The sequence below is a fragment of the Anabrus simplex genome, chromosome 1 (genome assembly GCF_040414725.1).
Source record: "Anabrus simplex isolate iqAnaSimp1 chromosome 1, ASM4041472v1, whole genome shotgun sequence".
Classification (NCBI taxonomy): Eukaryota; Metazoa; Arthropoda; class Insecta; order Orthoptera; family Tettigoniidae; genus Anabrus; species Anabrus simplex.
Genome location: NC_090265.1, coordinates 1,319,420,401 through 1,319,432,905, shown reverse-complemented (window position 1 = coordinate 1,319,432,905; position 12,505 = coordinate 1,319,420,401). Strand labels below are relative to the sequence as shown.

The window sequence follows — 12,505 nt, the reverse complement described above, 5'->3', positions numbered from 1 at the left end:
ACCCTGGTTCCCTTTCCTCCACGCACTTTCCCCACATGTCTAACAATGGAATCCCCCATGACCAGAGCCTCAACCCTACCCACCCCATTTGATCCTCTCCCCTCCCGGTCAACCCTATCTTTCCTCACTGCTGCAGAAGTTACTTCTTCCTCCCTTCTCTCCTTCCCATGACCCTGTTCTACCTGTCTTTTCCTATCCTCTACTCTACATTTCCCCTTCCTACCTTTTCCCTTCCTCCTACTTCCACACATCTCAGCAACAGTTCCCTGTTCCTTTGAATATAACTAACTGACCAGCTGAGGTCTCTCCTTCCCGTTGACTTCTTCACTGTTCACTTATCCATTTGACTTCTTCACTGTTCACCTTCCATTTAACTAATGACTAATGACCGACTGAGGCCTCTCCTTCCTGTTGACTGAAGCTATAAGACACTGGTCCTAGTATTTATAACCATTGGTTGACACACCTATGCAATCTCCAGAAATAACTATGATCTATTACCACCTCACGACAAATGTTACACCCTATATGAAACCGCATGGGGCACCCTGGGTTACTCTAACAAAGTGAGCTCACCACTAAATATGCACGATGACAGAGTGATGACTCGGCAGTTACTCCAGCAGTATTTTGCAATGTTACAGTGTCACAAGTTATTGCACACACTACATCCACATCTGATATACAGCAACTCTTACTGTACATGTTTTTAGTGTTAATCTACACACACGTATATACGTAACAATTTGACTACAATCATGCAAGTGACAAGCATTGCATTATTGAATTGAACAATAATAATAGTTACAATAATAGTATAGAAATAATAATAATAATAATAATAATAATAATAATAATAATAATAATAATAATAATAATAATAATAATAATAATAATAATAATAATAATAATAATAATAATAATAATAATATCACCTTGTAATGGGATTTGAACCATTACACAGTTTAGCTTTCTGAAACTAGGAATTATAGGAATTATTAAACAAAGCAACTTGTACAAGCACTGCCATCTTATCAGCTACAGTAGAGTCTCGTTAATCTGAACTAATTGGGACCGGAGTCTGTTCGGATTACAAAATTTTTGGATTAACTGGAAAATATTTTCTAATAATAATGTTACAGTTTTTACGTCCCGCTAACTACTTTTACGGTTTCTGGAGATGCCTAGGTACCAGGATTTTCTCCCACAGGTGTTCTTTTATGTGCCAGTAAATCTACTTACACAAGGCTGACGTATTTGAGCACCTTCAAATACCACCGGACTGAGCCAGGATGGAACCTGTCAAGTTGGGGTCAGAAGGCCAGCGCCTCAACCGTCTGAGGAAAATAGTTTCCCCAATACAGTACAGTACATACTGTAATTTGAAATGTCCATTCTTTAGCAGTTACATTAATAAAACACTGTATAAAATTACAATAGGGTAGTTAAGAAACCGTAGAGGAGAAGACGACAATGAAAATGACATTAACGAGTGGATGGAAGCTGACTGTCATCAATTACAAACAGACCAAGAAGTTGTAGCTATGGTGGAGAAAGAGTCTGGTGTTGATGAGGAACAGAGTGACGACGAAGAAGACCACAGTGAACAACTAGTGTCACCTTCAGATGCCGCGGCCACCTTAGAACTTGCCCGTATGCTACGTCATGCAACACTCCGCTGCTACGCCCACTGATGTGATGTTTGTGAGATGCTGGTTTTCGAGTAGGTTCCAATTACTACGGCAAAAGAAACTAACAGACTTTGTAAAGGTAAACGACCAGTGATTGATGGTTTATGATGTGTAAATATGTTTACATTAAGTTATTCTAGTAAAATATTACTTATAAAATGCAAGTAAATCTTCATTCTATAATATGTTCTTTCATTTCAACAAGGATAATTTTTTTAAATTGAATATTTAAGTTTGGACTAACCGGACTTTTGGATTAACCACATTCAGATTAATGGGACTCTAGTGTAGTTCATTCTTTTATTTTATTTTAATATTAACAAACTTTATTCAAATTAAATGTAAAATCTACAACAGACAAATTAGAGAAAACTGATAGAAAAATTCTTAGAACAATTATTAATAAAAAACACCAAGTTGATGGACAGTGGAGATTGTTGCCTAACAACATTGTCTATCATGAATGTGAATCAATAATATCTACAATGCGTAAAAGAAAAATTTCCTTTTTCTGTCACATATCAAGATTACCAGACACCAGGATATTGAAACAACTATTTGATTAATTTTGAAAAATAAAATCAATAATAATTGGTTCAAAGAAGTTCAGGATGATTTGGAAGAATTGGGTATAACTCGGCAACAAATTAAAGACAGAAAAGAGAAGAGGATTTTGAAGAACAAAAGCATAAGTCTCAAAATAAAAACAGTTGAATGGAAACAATATACTATATCAGACACACAAAGGGCTTCCAGGTCGGAGAGATTGAGAAAGTTCTGGGAGAAGAAAAAGAAGAAATTAACTCAAATGTATTGATTTAAGTGCTCCAATGTGGGTGTAAAATATGTAAATAATAACAAAGCCAGATACTTTTCATTGCCTGTTCATTTCTTTTGCCCTCCCCACTTCTAATTCCCAGTCGCCATTACTGGTCCGGGAATGTGGTTTAAATTCCCGAGTGATTAATTATTCTTTATCAATTTGCATGATCTTCAGTCTCAGAACAATGTCACTAAGGAAATTATTCTTATCCCTTCTAGAAGATGACTGAATCTTTTGATATCAGATAATTGTTCCTTTCTCTCATGAATGTTACAGATCTTTTTAAGGTATCTCCTCTTCTCTACGAGTTGAAGGGTCAAGTCAGAAATCTATCGTTGCCTTCTACTGCCCAGTACTTGAAATTTACTCTGAGAGGACTTTAACCAGTTTTAGTCACGTTCCATAGTCCTTCTGCTGTTGTTACAAGATCCTGTAATATAGAGGAATTTCGCACTGGTGATTCCTTGAATGACAACATACTAACTGTTTGTGGTATTTAGTGTGATATCTTCACTGGTACTTGAAGTAGGTATTGTATGATGTTTTTATTATACACTTGATTGTAACATTAAAGTGTGTGTCATTTTCAGGACTATCCAGCATGGAAAGACGGAAGGTCTGGATGCCACATCCTCAGGAGGGCTTCATCTTGGGGGAACTCATGGATTTCGATGGTTCGGGCAAGGCCACCATCTTGCCAGCCGATCCAGCCTATGGCATGCAAGACTGCAATCTAAATGACATGTTCTATGCTGAGGAATATGAAAAAGATGTGGATGACAATTGTAAGCAATGCTTTACCAAATTATGTTCTTGTACAATACTAGCCACATAGTGTGTTGGATAGCCACTACCTTTTCTGCTCAAAGTTTCTGGATAGAGATGGTGGAGTCGGTTGACATTTAAGAGTATTTTAATGCTAGAGATTCATGTTTATAGATTTAATGACATATACTAATTTCGAAGCAATGTGTCTTGGCTTCTCACAAAATCTCTAACCATTGAAGTTAAAGTAATAATAATAATGCCCAGAAATATTTTTGATTTATTAAAGTTAATCAGATGATTGCGCTAGACTAAACAAAGTCAAGGTACCTCACAGCTATTTGTGAAATTCAATAATATACTTGGACAATAAAGTTAGAAAACTGTTCAACATGAAAAAGAAATATTGATGTATGTGACACATGATAACATGATTCACTCCCTTCTGTGTCATTCTGCTTCTTAAATGCTGCTTTTCTTCGAAGGGAGCTAATGCACCATTCAGCTTTGTATGAAGAAACAGGCATCATTCAGAACATGCACTAAGTTCCCAAAATTTTTGAACATAGCCTCAAAATCTGGTGATATTTCCCATAATACCCCGGTATATTGTGAACATCACTGACACAAGATACACTATTCTTTTGCTGAAACATCTTCACCTGAACAGAAAATTATGTGACATATAACTTTGAAGTTTGTCAACTTATTCCTGTTCAGCCACACTTGCTAACAACATATCTTCTAGTTGTCAAAAACACAGGAGATTCAACTAAGCAAATCTTAATTCTAAACTTTTCAGAGCTGCACCATTCTCACTGTGATATGCATTGATATCTTCAGGAATCCAGTTTTGTATTGAACCTGTGCACTTCCTTGGTGCTCTCTTCATTTTTGGCAATGAAAGGGATTCAAATTATATTTTTTACTTCTTCATTTGCTTGTTGCATTATTTTCTTGAAAACTACTTCATGACATTTATTCTACATATTTTCTGGTACAATTTCAACACCTCTGAATACCCCTGATACAGTTTGTTACCGACTTTGGAATACTTTATTGAAAAAACCAACATGTCAATTATTTTCTACCCTAGTAAAAGAACTGCAGGATTTTACCAGTTTTAAAATGGGTCAGGAGACCAGGAGAATGGTTTCAAAGATCTCTTGTAGAGTTTCTACTTACTTTAATATACTTATATAGAATTTTTGAATCCTCTCACCTCTTGATAACCATCTTATAGAACAAAAAAGGTTTTACTGCATGGCAGATTTAGACTCAAATATAGAATCAATCAATCAATCAATCAATCAATCAATCAATCAATCAATTAATCAATCAATCAATCAATCAATCAATCAATCAATCAATCAATCAATCATCATTGATGATGGGCTATTGCCCAGGTAGGAAATTCCATATTAACCCTCGAAGTGGCAGTCATTTACCCTGTAGTGGTAGCGATATTTTACCAGTATTGCAGACTCTCAGTATAACTTGTGCCAAAAATCGTTGACATGTTGTACATACTAAAACAGCACACCCTTTTCTCCTCCAAAGTACAAGGAATATGAAGATGAATATACTAAAGCAGTTATTTATCATTTAGAAAAAGACCAAAAATACATGGAATTTCTTTTTATGATTTATTTTTGCAAAAGTTTTGCTATACCATATAATGTTTACATTTAGGCAAATTTTAAAAAATGACATATAAAAAGGAGCATCAGTTCATAGCAAATATTTATGTACCCGTATATAGTTCAAAATACTGTTCTTAGCTTGAAAAAATATACAACAATGTATAAAACAACTGTACGCTATCACCTGTACCATTTCATTTAGTCATTTAGGTGGGCCTTTCTTTTTATTTAACAATTGTCAGGCCTCCGGAAGTGCACTAGTTTATGGTAACACCCCTGATGAATACCACCATTACATCCTGGACACCAGAATGTAGACTTGTTCTTCTTCTTCTCTTGTACTCACACAACACATAGGCGATTGTTATTCTGTGGCAGTTTTTCGAGAGCATGAGAGGAGCCTCCTGCACGACTTGTTGGCCTCACAACTGGAATTGAGAACTGTTCATTTAGCAATCCCCTAATTACACAGACCGTAAGTCTCATCTTGTAAAGGATTATAAGTGTTCTTTATGTACAGGATGTATATATCAAATAATGCCATATCTAGGAAATATGAAAAAATTTCCTTCCAGTATCCTCTGGTCGGTCTGGAACAAGTGGCGTGGTAAGCACTCATCTTTATTATCTACACCTCCCACGAAGGTATTGTATTTTTGAATCAGTAGTGGTCTCAACCCTTCATTTCCCTTTTGGTAACAAGATTTCTGTCTAACGACTGATACGAAATGTATCTTGCTAGCCAGCAATTCTGTCCACCAGAAGAATGAAAAAATGATTCAGTATTGCTGACATGAGTACAGCTGAGGCATACGTGTGGGCGGCCACTGAGTATGTTGCAGCTGGCACAAGACAGCGGGATTATGACGCTAATTTGGCAACGTTTTACATTTGATTACTGCAACATGCTATTATACAAAGTATTTCATGATAATGACCAAAAATTTCTCCTTCATTTGACTCGTAATTGGCACATTTCAATAAATAACTATTCGATTATCGATATAAACTTAAGAGCATGTCTAAATGCCTGAAATCTGGCGTTGCCACTGGGCAAAAGCATAAAACACCTGATATCAGGCGTTTGCCATTTGGAGGATTAATTGTGTACTTAGTCTTTCCTTACATTACTTCAAAGAGCTCGGAAGTTTTTTTCCAACATTTCCCATGATAAATTATTCCAATCCCCAATTGCTCTTCCAATTTTATCTTCACATTGTGATCTTTTCTACCATTAAAACCTCCACCCAAGCTTATTCATCTACTAATGGCCTCCCATACCATCTCTCTACTGACAGCTTGGAACATATCATTTAGCTGAGCAGCTCCTCTCCTTACTCCAAGTCTTCCAAGCCCTAAGCTTTAAACATTTTCATAACACTGCTCTTTTTGTCAGAAATTGCCAAGAAGAAATTGTTCTCCTTTCACTTGGATCTTTTCCAGTTCTCGATTAAAGTAATCCTACTGAGGGTCCAATACACAGGAACCATTGGGGTTTTAATAATAATAATAATAATGTTATTGGCTTTACGTCCTGCTAATTACTTTTCGGTTTTCGGAGATGCCGAGGTGCCAGAATTTAGTCCCGCAGGAGTTATTTTATGTGCCAGTAAATCTACCGACATGAGGCTGACGTATTTGAGCACCTTCAAATACCACCAGACTGAGCCAGGATCGAACCTGCCAAGTTGGGGGTCGGAAGGCCAGCGCCTCAACCATCTGAGTCACTCAGCCTGGCCATTGGGGTTTTACTGGTGACTTACGTGCCCTCACGATTACATCATTACTACAACCGCTAAATCTCCTTACAACCATACAAAGAGAGCTGTAATCCTTATTTACAACCTTGTTAATTTGATAACTCGAATAAAGAACTTCCCTTATATTAACACCTGTAACTTATTTCTCTACATGGTATAGCATCATCTGCAAAAGGCCTTATCTGTGATTACAGTTCTTTACTCATACCACTTATATACGTCCAACATAAAAGTCCAACACTGTCTGGCAGAACCTCCCTTGTAATTATTATATGATAAGATATTGCTTCAGGTACTCTAATTCTCAGAGTTCCATTTCTAGAAATGTAGCCACACATTTAACCATTCTTTTGTCTAGTCCAGATTTTTGTCATTAGTCTCCCATGATCTACTCTGTCAACGGCCTTGAAGAGGTCAATAGCAATACAGTCCATTTGACTTCCTGAATCTAATATATCTGCTACTATATCTTGCTGGAATCCTGCAAGTTGATCCTCACTGGAATAACCTTTCCTAAAACTGGACTGCCTTCTATCAAACTAGTTGTTAATTTTGCAAATGTGTATATTATAATCAGAAAGAATGGTTTCCCACAGCTTACTTGCAACACATGTCAATCTGACTGGCCTGTAATTATCTGCTTTATGTTTAGCACCCGTTCCTTTGTTCACTTTAGCTACTATAGCAACTCTCCATTCATTTGGTATAACTTCTTCATGCAAACATTAATCAAATAAGAACAGTGGAACCTTGGATTGCGAGCATAATTCGTTCCGGCAACATGCTTGTAATCCAAAGCGCTCGTATATCAAAGCAAGTTTTCCCATAAGAAACTATTAAAACGCGGATGATTCATCCACAACACAAAAATATTTATTCGCATACCATTTCTAAAACAAAATATAACGTAAAACAAATTAAAGTGCACTTTTCCTTACAATACAATCATTGCTGGTGTGAGGGAGACGAGAGATGACATGAGAAGAGTTACTGTGTAGCACGAATTTCACTAACGGAAATTGGCTCACTGGAATTGTTTTCTTTTCATGCATCTTTGACGAGGAACCTGTCCAATAACTGTTGCTTTTGCCTCTTTTTTGAGGATTTCAAGAAAATGTGACATTGCATTATCATTGAACTGATTCATCGCTCGCACTGCTACAGTCTTATTCGGGTGGTGATTTTCTAAAAAAATTTGCACCTTTTCCCACATTTTGCACTTCTCCCGAATCTCAGTTGAAGTGAGAGATTCCACTTACTTTTCCTCCTCTTCTTCCCCGGACGACATCTCCATAACCTCCTCCTGTTGTTCGCGATGCAGGTCCATCAATTCGCTGATGGTCAGTTCTTGCCATGTTCTTCCACCAGCTCTTGAATGCCCACGTTGTTCACCTCCAGTCCCATAGTCTTCCTGATGGACACAATTTCATGGACAATCAACGACTCATTGTCACCAACAATCACTTGAAAGTCACATCCAAGAACACAGTCTGGCCACAGCTTTCCACAAGTGGAAGAGAGAGTTCTCTTGGTGACTCCATCCCAGGCTTCATCGATGATCTCCAGGAAGTTCACGATGGGGAAATGATTTCTCCCAAACTGAAACCTGGCTGACTCCTAGCATTCCTTCCTCCATGGTTGATATCGATCGATATGATCTAATACGTTTTGATCGGTCGGATAGAAGGCGTGGTGGCAGGACAGCGATTTACTGTAGAAATGATCTGAAGAGCCGAGTGATATATACAGTGAAACCTCAGAATGCGAGTAACTTGGTCTACGAGTGTCCCTTGGGTCACTTCGAAGCATCGCTGAAATAGTGCTTTGGTGTATAGCTACTTGAAGTTCGAAATGACTTGCTTATCCATAGGCTGGAGTAGTGTTGAGAGGAAGTAACTTAACCTTAACAAACTTGAATTCCTCGTCGTCCTCAAGGACTCAAGAACTGGAGGATGAGCAGGAGCATTGTCCATAACCAGCAAGACATGAGCGGCAGATTATATTCTGAAAATTATTTCTTCACTACAGGACCAAAGATCTCGTTCATCCATTCAACAGATGAACAGGGAAGGGGAGATGTAGGCACAGGTGACGCTCGTATTGCGGAACCTCACTCGCATATCAAGTTACAATTTATTTAAAATGTTTGCTCATCTTGCAAAACACTCATAGACCAAGTTACTCGCATTCTGAGGTTTCACTGTACTTCAGATATGGTACTATATTCCAACCCATTGCCTTTAAAATATCCCCAGAAATCTCATCAACTCCAGTTGCTTTTCCAGCTTTCAACTTTTGTATGTTTTGTAAATACGTATATTCATTATCATTGGTAAAGTTTAGTACTTCACTAATATTAGTCACCTCCACTACTTGGTTATTGTCATTATGTCCACCTATCTTCTCCTGTGGGTGGTGGCAGTAGAATAACATTCACGGTATCCCCTGCCTGTCGCAAGAGGCTACTAAATAGGGCTCCAGGGTCTCTCAATTTGGGGGTATGGGTTGGCTACCACAGGTTCCTTTAGCTGACTCCTCACATTACTTCCGCTTACTTGTGCTAGGCTCCTCGCTTTCATCTATCCTATCTGACCTTCCTTGGTCAACACTTGTTATTTTCCAACCCCGACGTTATTAGGTTCCGAGTACTAGGGAGTCTTTCATTTCTACGCTCTTCATGGCCTTTGTCTTTCTTTGGCTGATACCTTCATTTTTCAGATCACTTGCTTTCTTTTCCCTGGTTAGTGTTATATAGAGGATGGTTGCTCAGTTGTACTTCCTTTTACAACAATAATCACCACCACCTCCACCTATGTTCAACTATTTTTACATACCTGTACTACTGAATAAATACTTCTGCTATCTGTAAATGCTTTCATATACACTTCCCTTGTCCATTTATGATACCTGGGATGTCATTTCTGGAGCATGTTTCTTCTGTATAGTACTGATACATATCCTATAAATGTTCCTTGTGATTTAACTGAATGAGACTACAAAATACTAATCAAAATCAATCACTACTGATCTACATTTAGGGCAGTCGCCCACGTGGCAGAGCCCTATCTGTTGTTTTCATCACTACTGATCTGCATTTAGGGCAGTCGCCCACGTGGCAGAGCCCTATCTGTTGTTTTCCTAGCCTTCCTAGCCTTTTCTAACTCATTAGCCTATAGCATTGCATTTATTGAAATGGCAGAAACTTTGCGACTTTTCTTTGTTGTCAGATTAACACAGTGAGCACCACAATGTACAAATGAAGCTACTGATATTATGGTTTTAATCTGATTGCACTCCATTATAGACACTACTCATATTGACAGTGACATCATCAATTCTGTCCCTAAAACACACTGAAGGGTGGATTAAGTCTAATATACCGGGTGGTATAACTGCCCTTATATAGTCATCCGCTGAACATTATATATTGGAATCCTTTTTTACCGAAAATATACAACCAGCTAAGAATTAAATGCCTCCTATTCCTTTCTTACACAACATCTTACAGCAAATTTATGTGTAGTTAGCCCAATATATACTTTAGCGCACAATTCAAAAATGGTACAAGAGGCAGTAAGTGAGGCCCATCTCAATAACACTGTACCATTTTATGTAGAGTGGAGCCCAGTACTCTAGTCATTTATATTAAATGTTACTGTACTGTACAAACCATAGCCACACCTATGACTATCGGTAGAGAATTGCGCACCGCATTGGTCCAAGAGGCCATTTTCTTTTGAAAGAAGAGGGCAGTCATGGTATCATAGAAGACGTGATAGGTTAGGACCAATTACAGACATGTCAGTTCACTGCCATTTTGTAGAGTCTCATCACATCGAAATTGATAGAAACGTGTTTTTCACAGTATTTTATAAACTATTGCATGCAAATGTTGTACAGCAGGTGTGATAGCATACACCATGTAATTACTACCTTTAGAGCATTTAATAAAGGCATAAAACCAGGCCATAAGGCTGTAGCACATCAGTAACTTTTCTAAGGGAGAACTTTCTCCTCATGAATACTGAGTTATAAAGGTTGATCCTTCACGCTGAAAGTAGCTGCGCGGTATTACGCATGGTAAATGTCTCTGGATAGGCTACTTGTAGCAGTGAGGGTTCAAACCCTCATATCTGTTTTTTAACATTTTATTTTGTACTCGCCTAGGCATCCTTTACCAAGATTTTATTTTTTCTGAAGTCTCAGATATTCTTCTTTCTTTCTTAATCTGTTTACCCTCCAAGGTTGGTTTTCTCTCAGACTCTGCAAGGGATCCCACCTCTACTGCCTCAAGCGCAGTGTCTTGGTGAGTGATACTGGGTCGGGTGATACAACTGGGGAGGAGGACCAGTACCTCACGCAGGTGGCCTCACCTGCCATGCTGAACAGGGCCCTTGTGGAGGGATGTGAAGATTGGATTGCTATTTGCTTTACGTCGCACCAACACAGATAGGTCTTATGGCGACGATGGGATAGGAAAGGCCTAGGAATTGGAAGGAAGCGGCCATGGTCTTAATTAAGGTACAGCCCCGGCATTTGCCTCGTGTGAAAATGGGAAACCACGGAAAACCATCTTCAGGGCTGCTGACAGTGGGGCTCGAACCCACTATCACCCGATTACTGGATACTGGCCGCACTTAAGCGGCTGCAGTGAAGATTGGAAGGGATAGACAAGGAAGAGGGAAGGAAGCAGCCAAGGCCTTAAGTTAGTTACCATCCCAGCATTTACCTGGAAGAGAAGTGGAAAACCATGGAAAATGATTTTTTGGATTGCTGAGGTGGGAATCAAACCCTCCTCTATTCAGTTGACCTCTCGAGGCTGAATGGACCCCGTTAGATATTCTTCTAAGAAAGTTATAACAAAATATTGCCAAATAAGCACCGACTATGGACAAATGCATTGTAAAAACCACCTGAAACATTATGCTGAACTCATTCAACGAAGTAATAGGTACATACTCTATGTATAGGGAATGGTTGCAACTATCTGAGATTAAGAGAGACATGATTCTCTAGCACACTGTGGTGAATGCAGCAAGGTAAACCAGTCTGCAGATTAGAGTTCAGAACTTGTAACATAACGTACAAGACGAGTTTCGAAGGAATAGGCTGTTTGTCACCTGGAATGGCTGCAGGATGCTAATCGCAGCCTACATGTGATGTGGTCAAAGGTTTCAGAGTTTGAATCTATTTACGAGATTTTCAATTTTATTTTTATATTTTACTCATAAAGACATTCGTAATTAAGGTTTAACTTCCTTAAGTCTCAAAAGGGTCTGCCTCTGTGGTGTAGTGGTTAGTGCGATTAGCGTGTAAAGGGGTCATTTCATGCAACCTCCCTCATTCAGGATTCTCCAGTGATGTCTGGAAATAATGAAGAAACTGTTCAAATTGCAATAGCTACAACCTGCACACAAGCTCATGGGCCATTTTAAATGAACTGAACATCTGTCATGTATCTGTATTGCGCATATTACACTGCCATAAATTCCATTCCTCCCATCAACAACTACATCAGGAACTTCACGGAGATGACTTTCAAAAACAGATAGAATTTTCTCAAAGGATATTGCAAAGAGTTGAAACTGATGTGGATTTCTTAATGAACATTCTCTTTAGTGACAAATCCAGAGTTCACAACAACAAACTGTTAATCATCATAACTTCCATTACTGGAGCACTGAAAATCCTCACTGGATAAGTGGAGCTTGATTTAATGTACAAAGGGGCGTCAGCGTGTGGTGCGGGATAATAGGTGACAAGATAACTGGACCATATTTCTTCGAAGGACACCTCACGGGATGATACTGTCTATTATTTCTC

The 12,505-nt window shown here is 38.4% G+C and overlaps 1 protein-coding gene across 1 annotated transcript in view; it reads left to right on the top strand.

Annotated features, from left to right (window-relative positions):
• Positions 1-12,505, top strand: part of LOC136858300 (unconventional myosin-VI) — a 384,418-nt gene that overhangs the window by 30,051 nt on the left and 341,862 nt on the right. The window contains exon 2 of the mRNA XM_067137739.2: positions 3,105-3,299. Within this exon, the coding sequence (XP_066993840.2) occupies positions 3,116-3,299 (184 nt within the window). The 5' untranslated portion in view covers positions 3,105-3,115. The remainder of the gene's footprint in view (positions 1-3,104; positions 3,300-12,505) is intronic.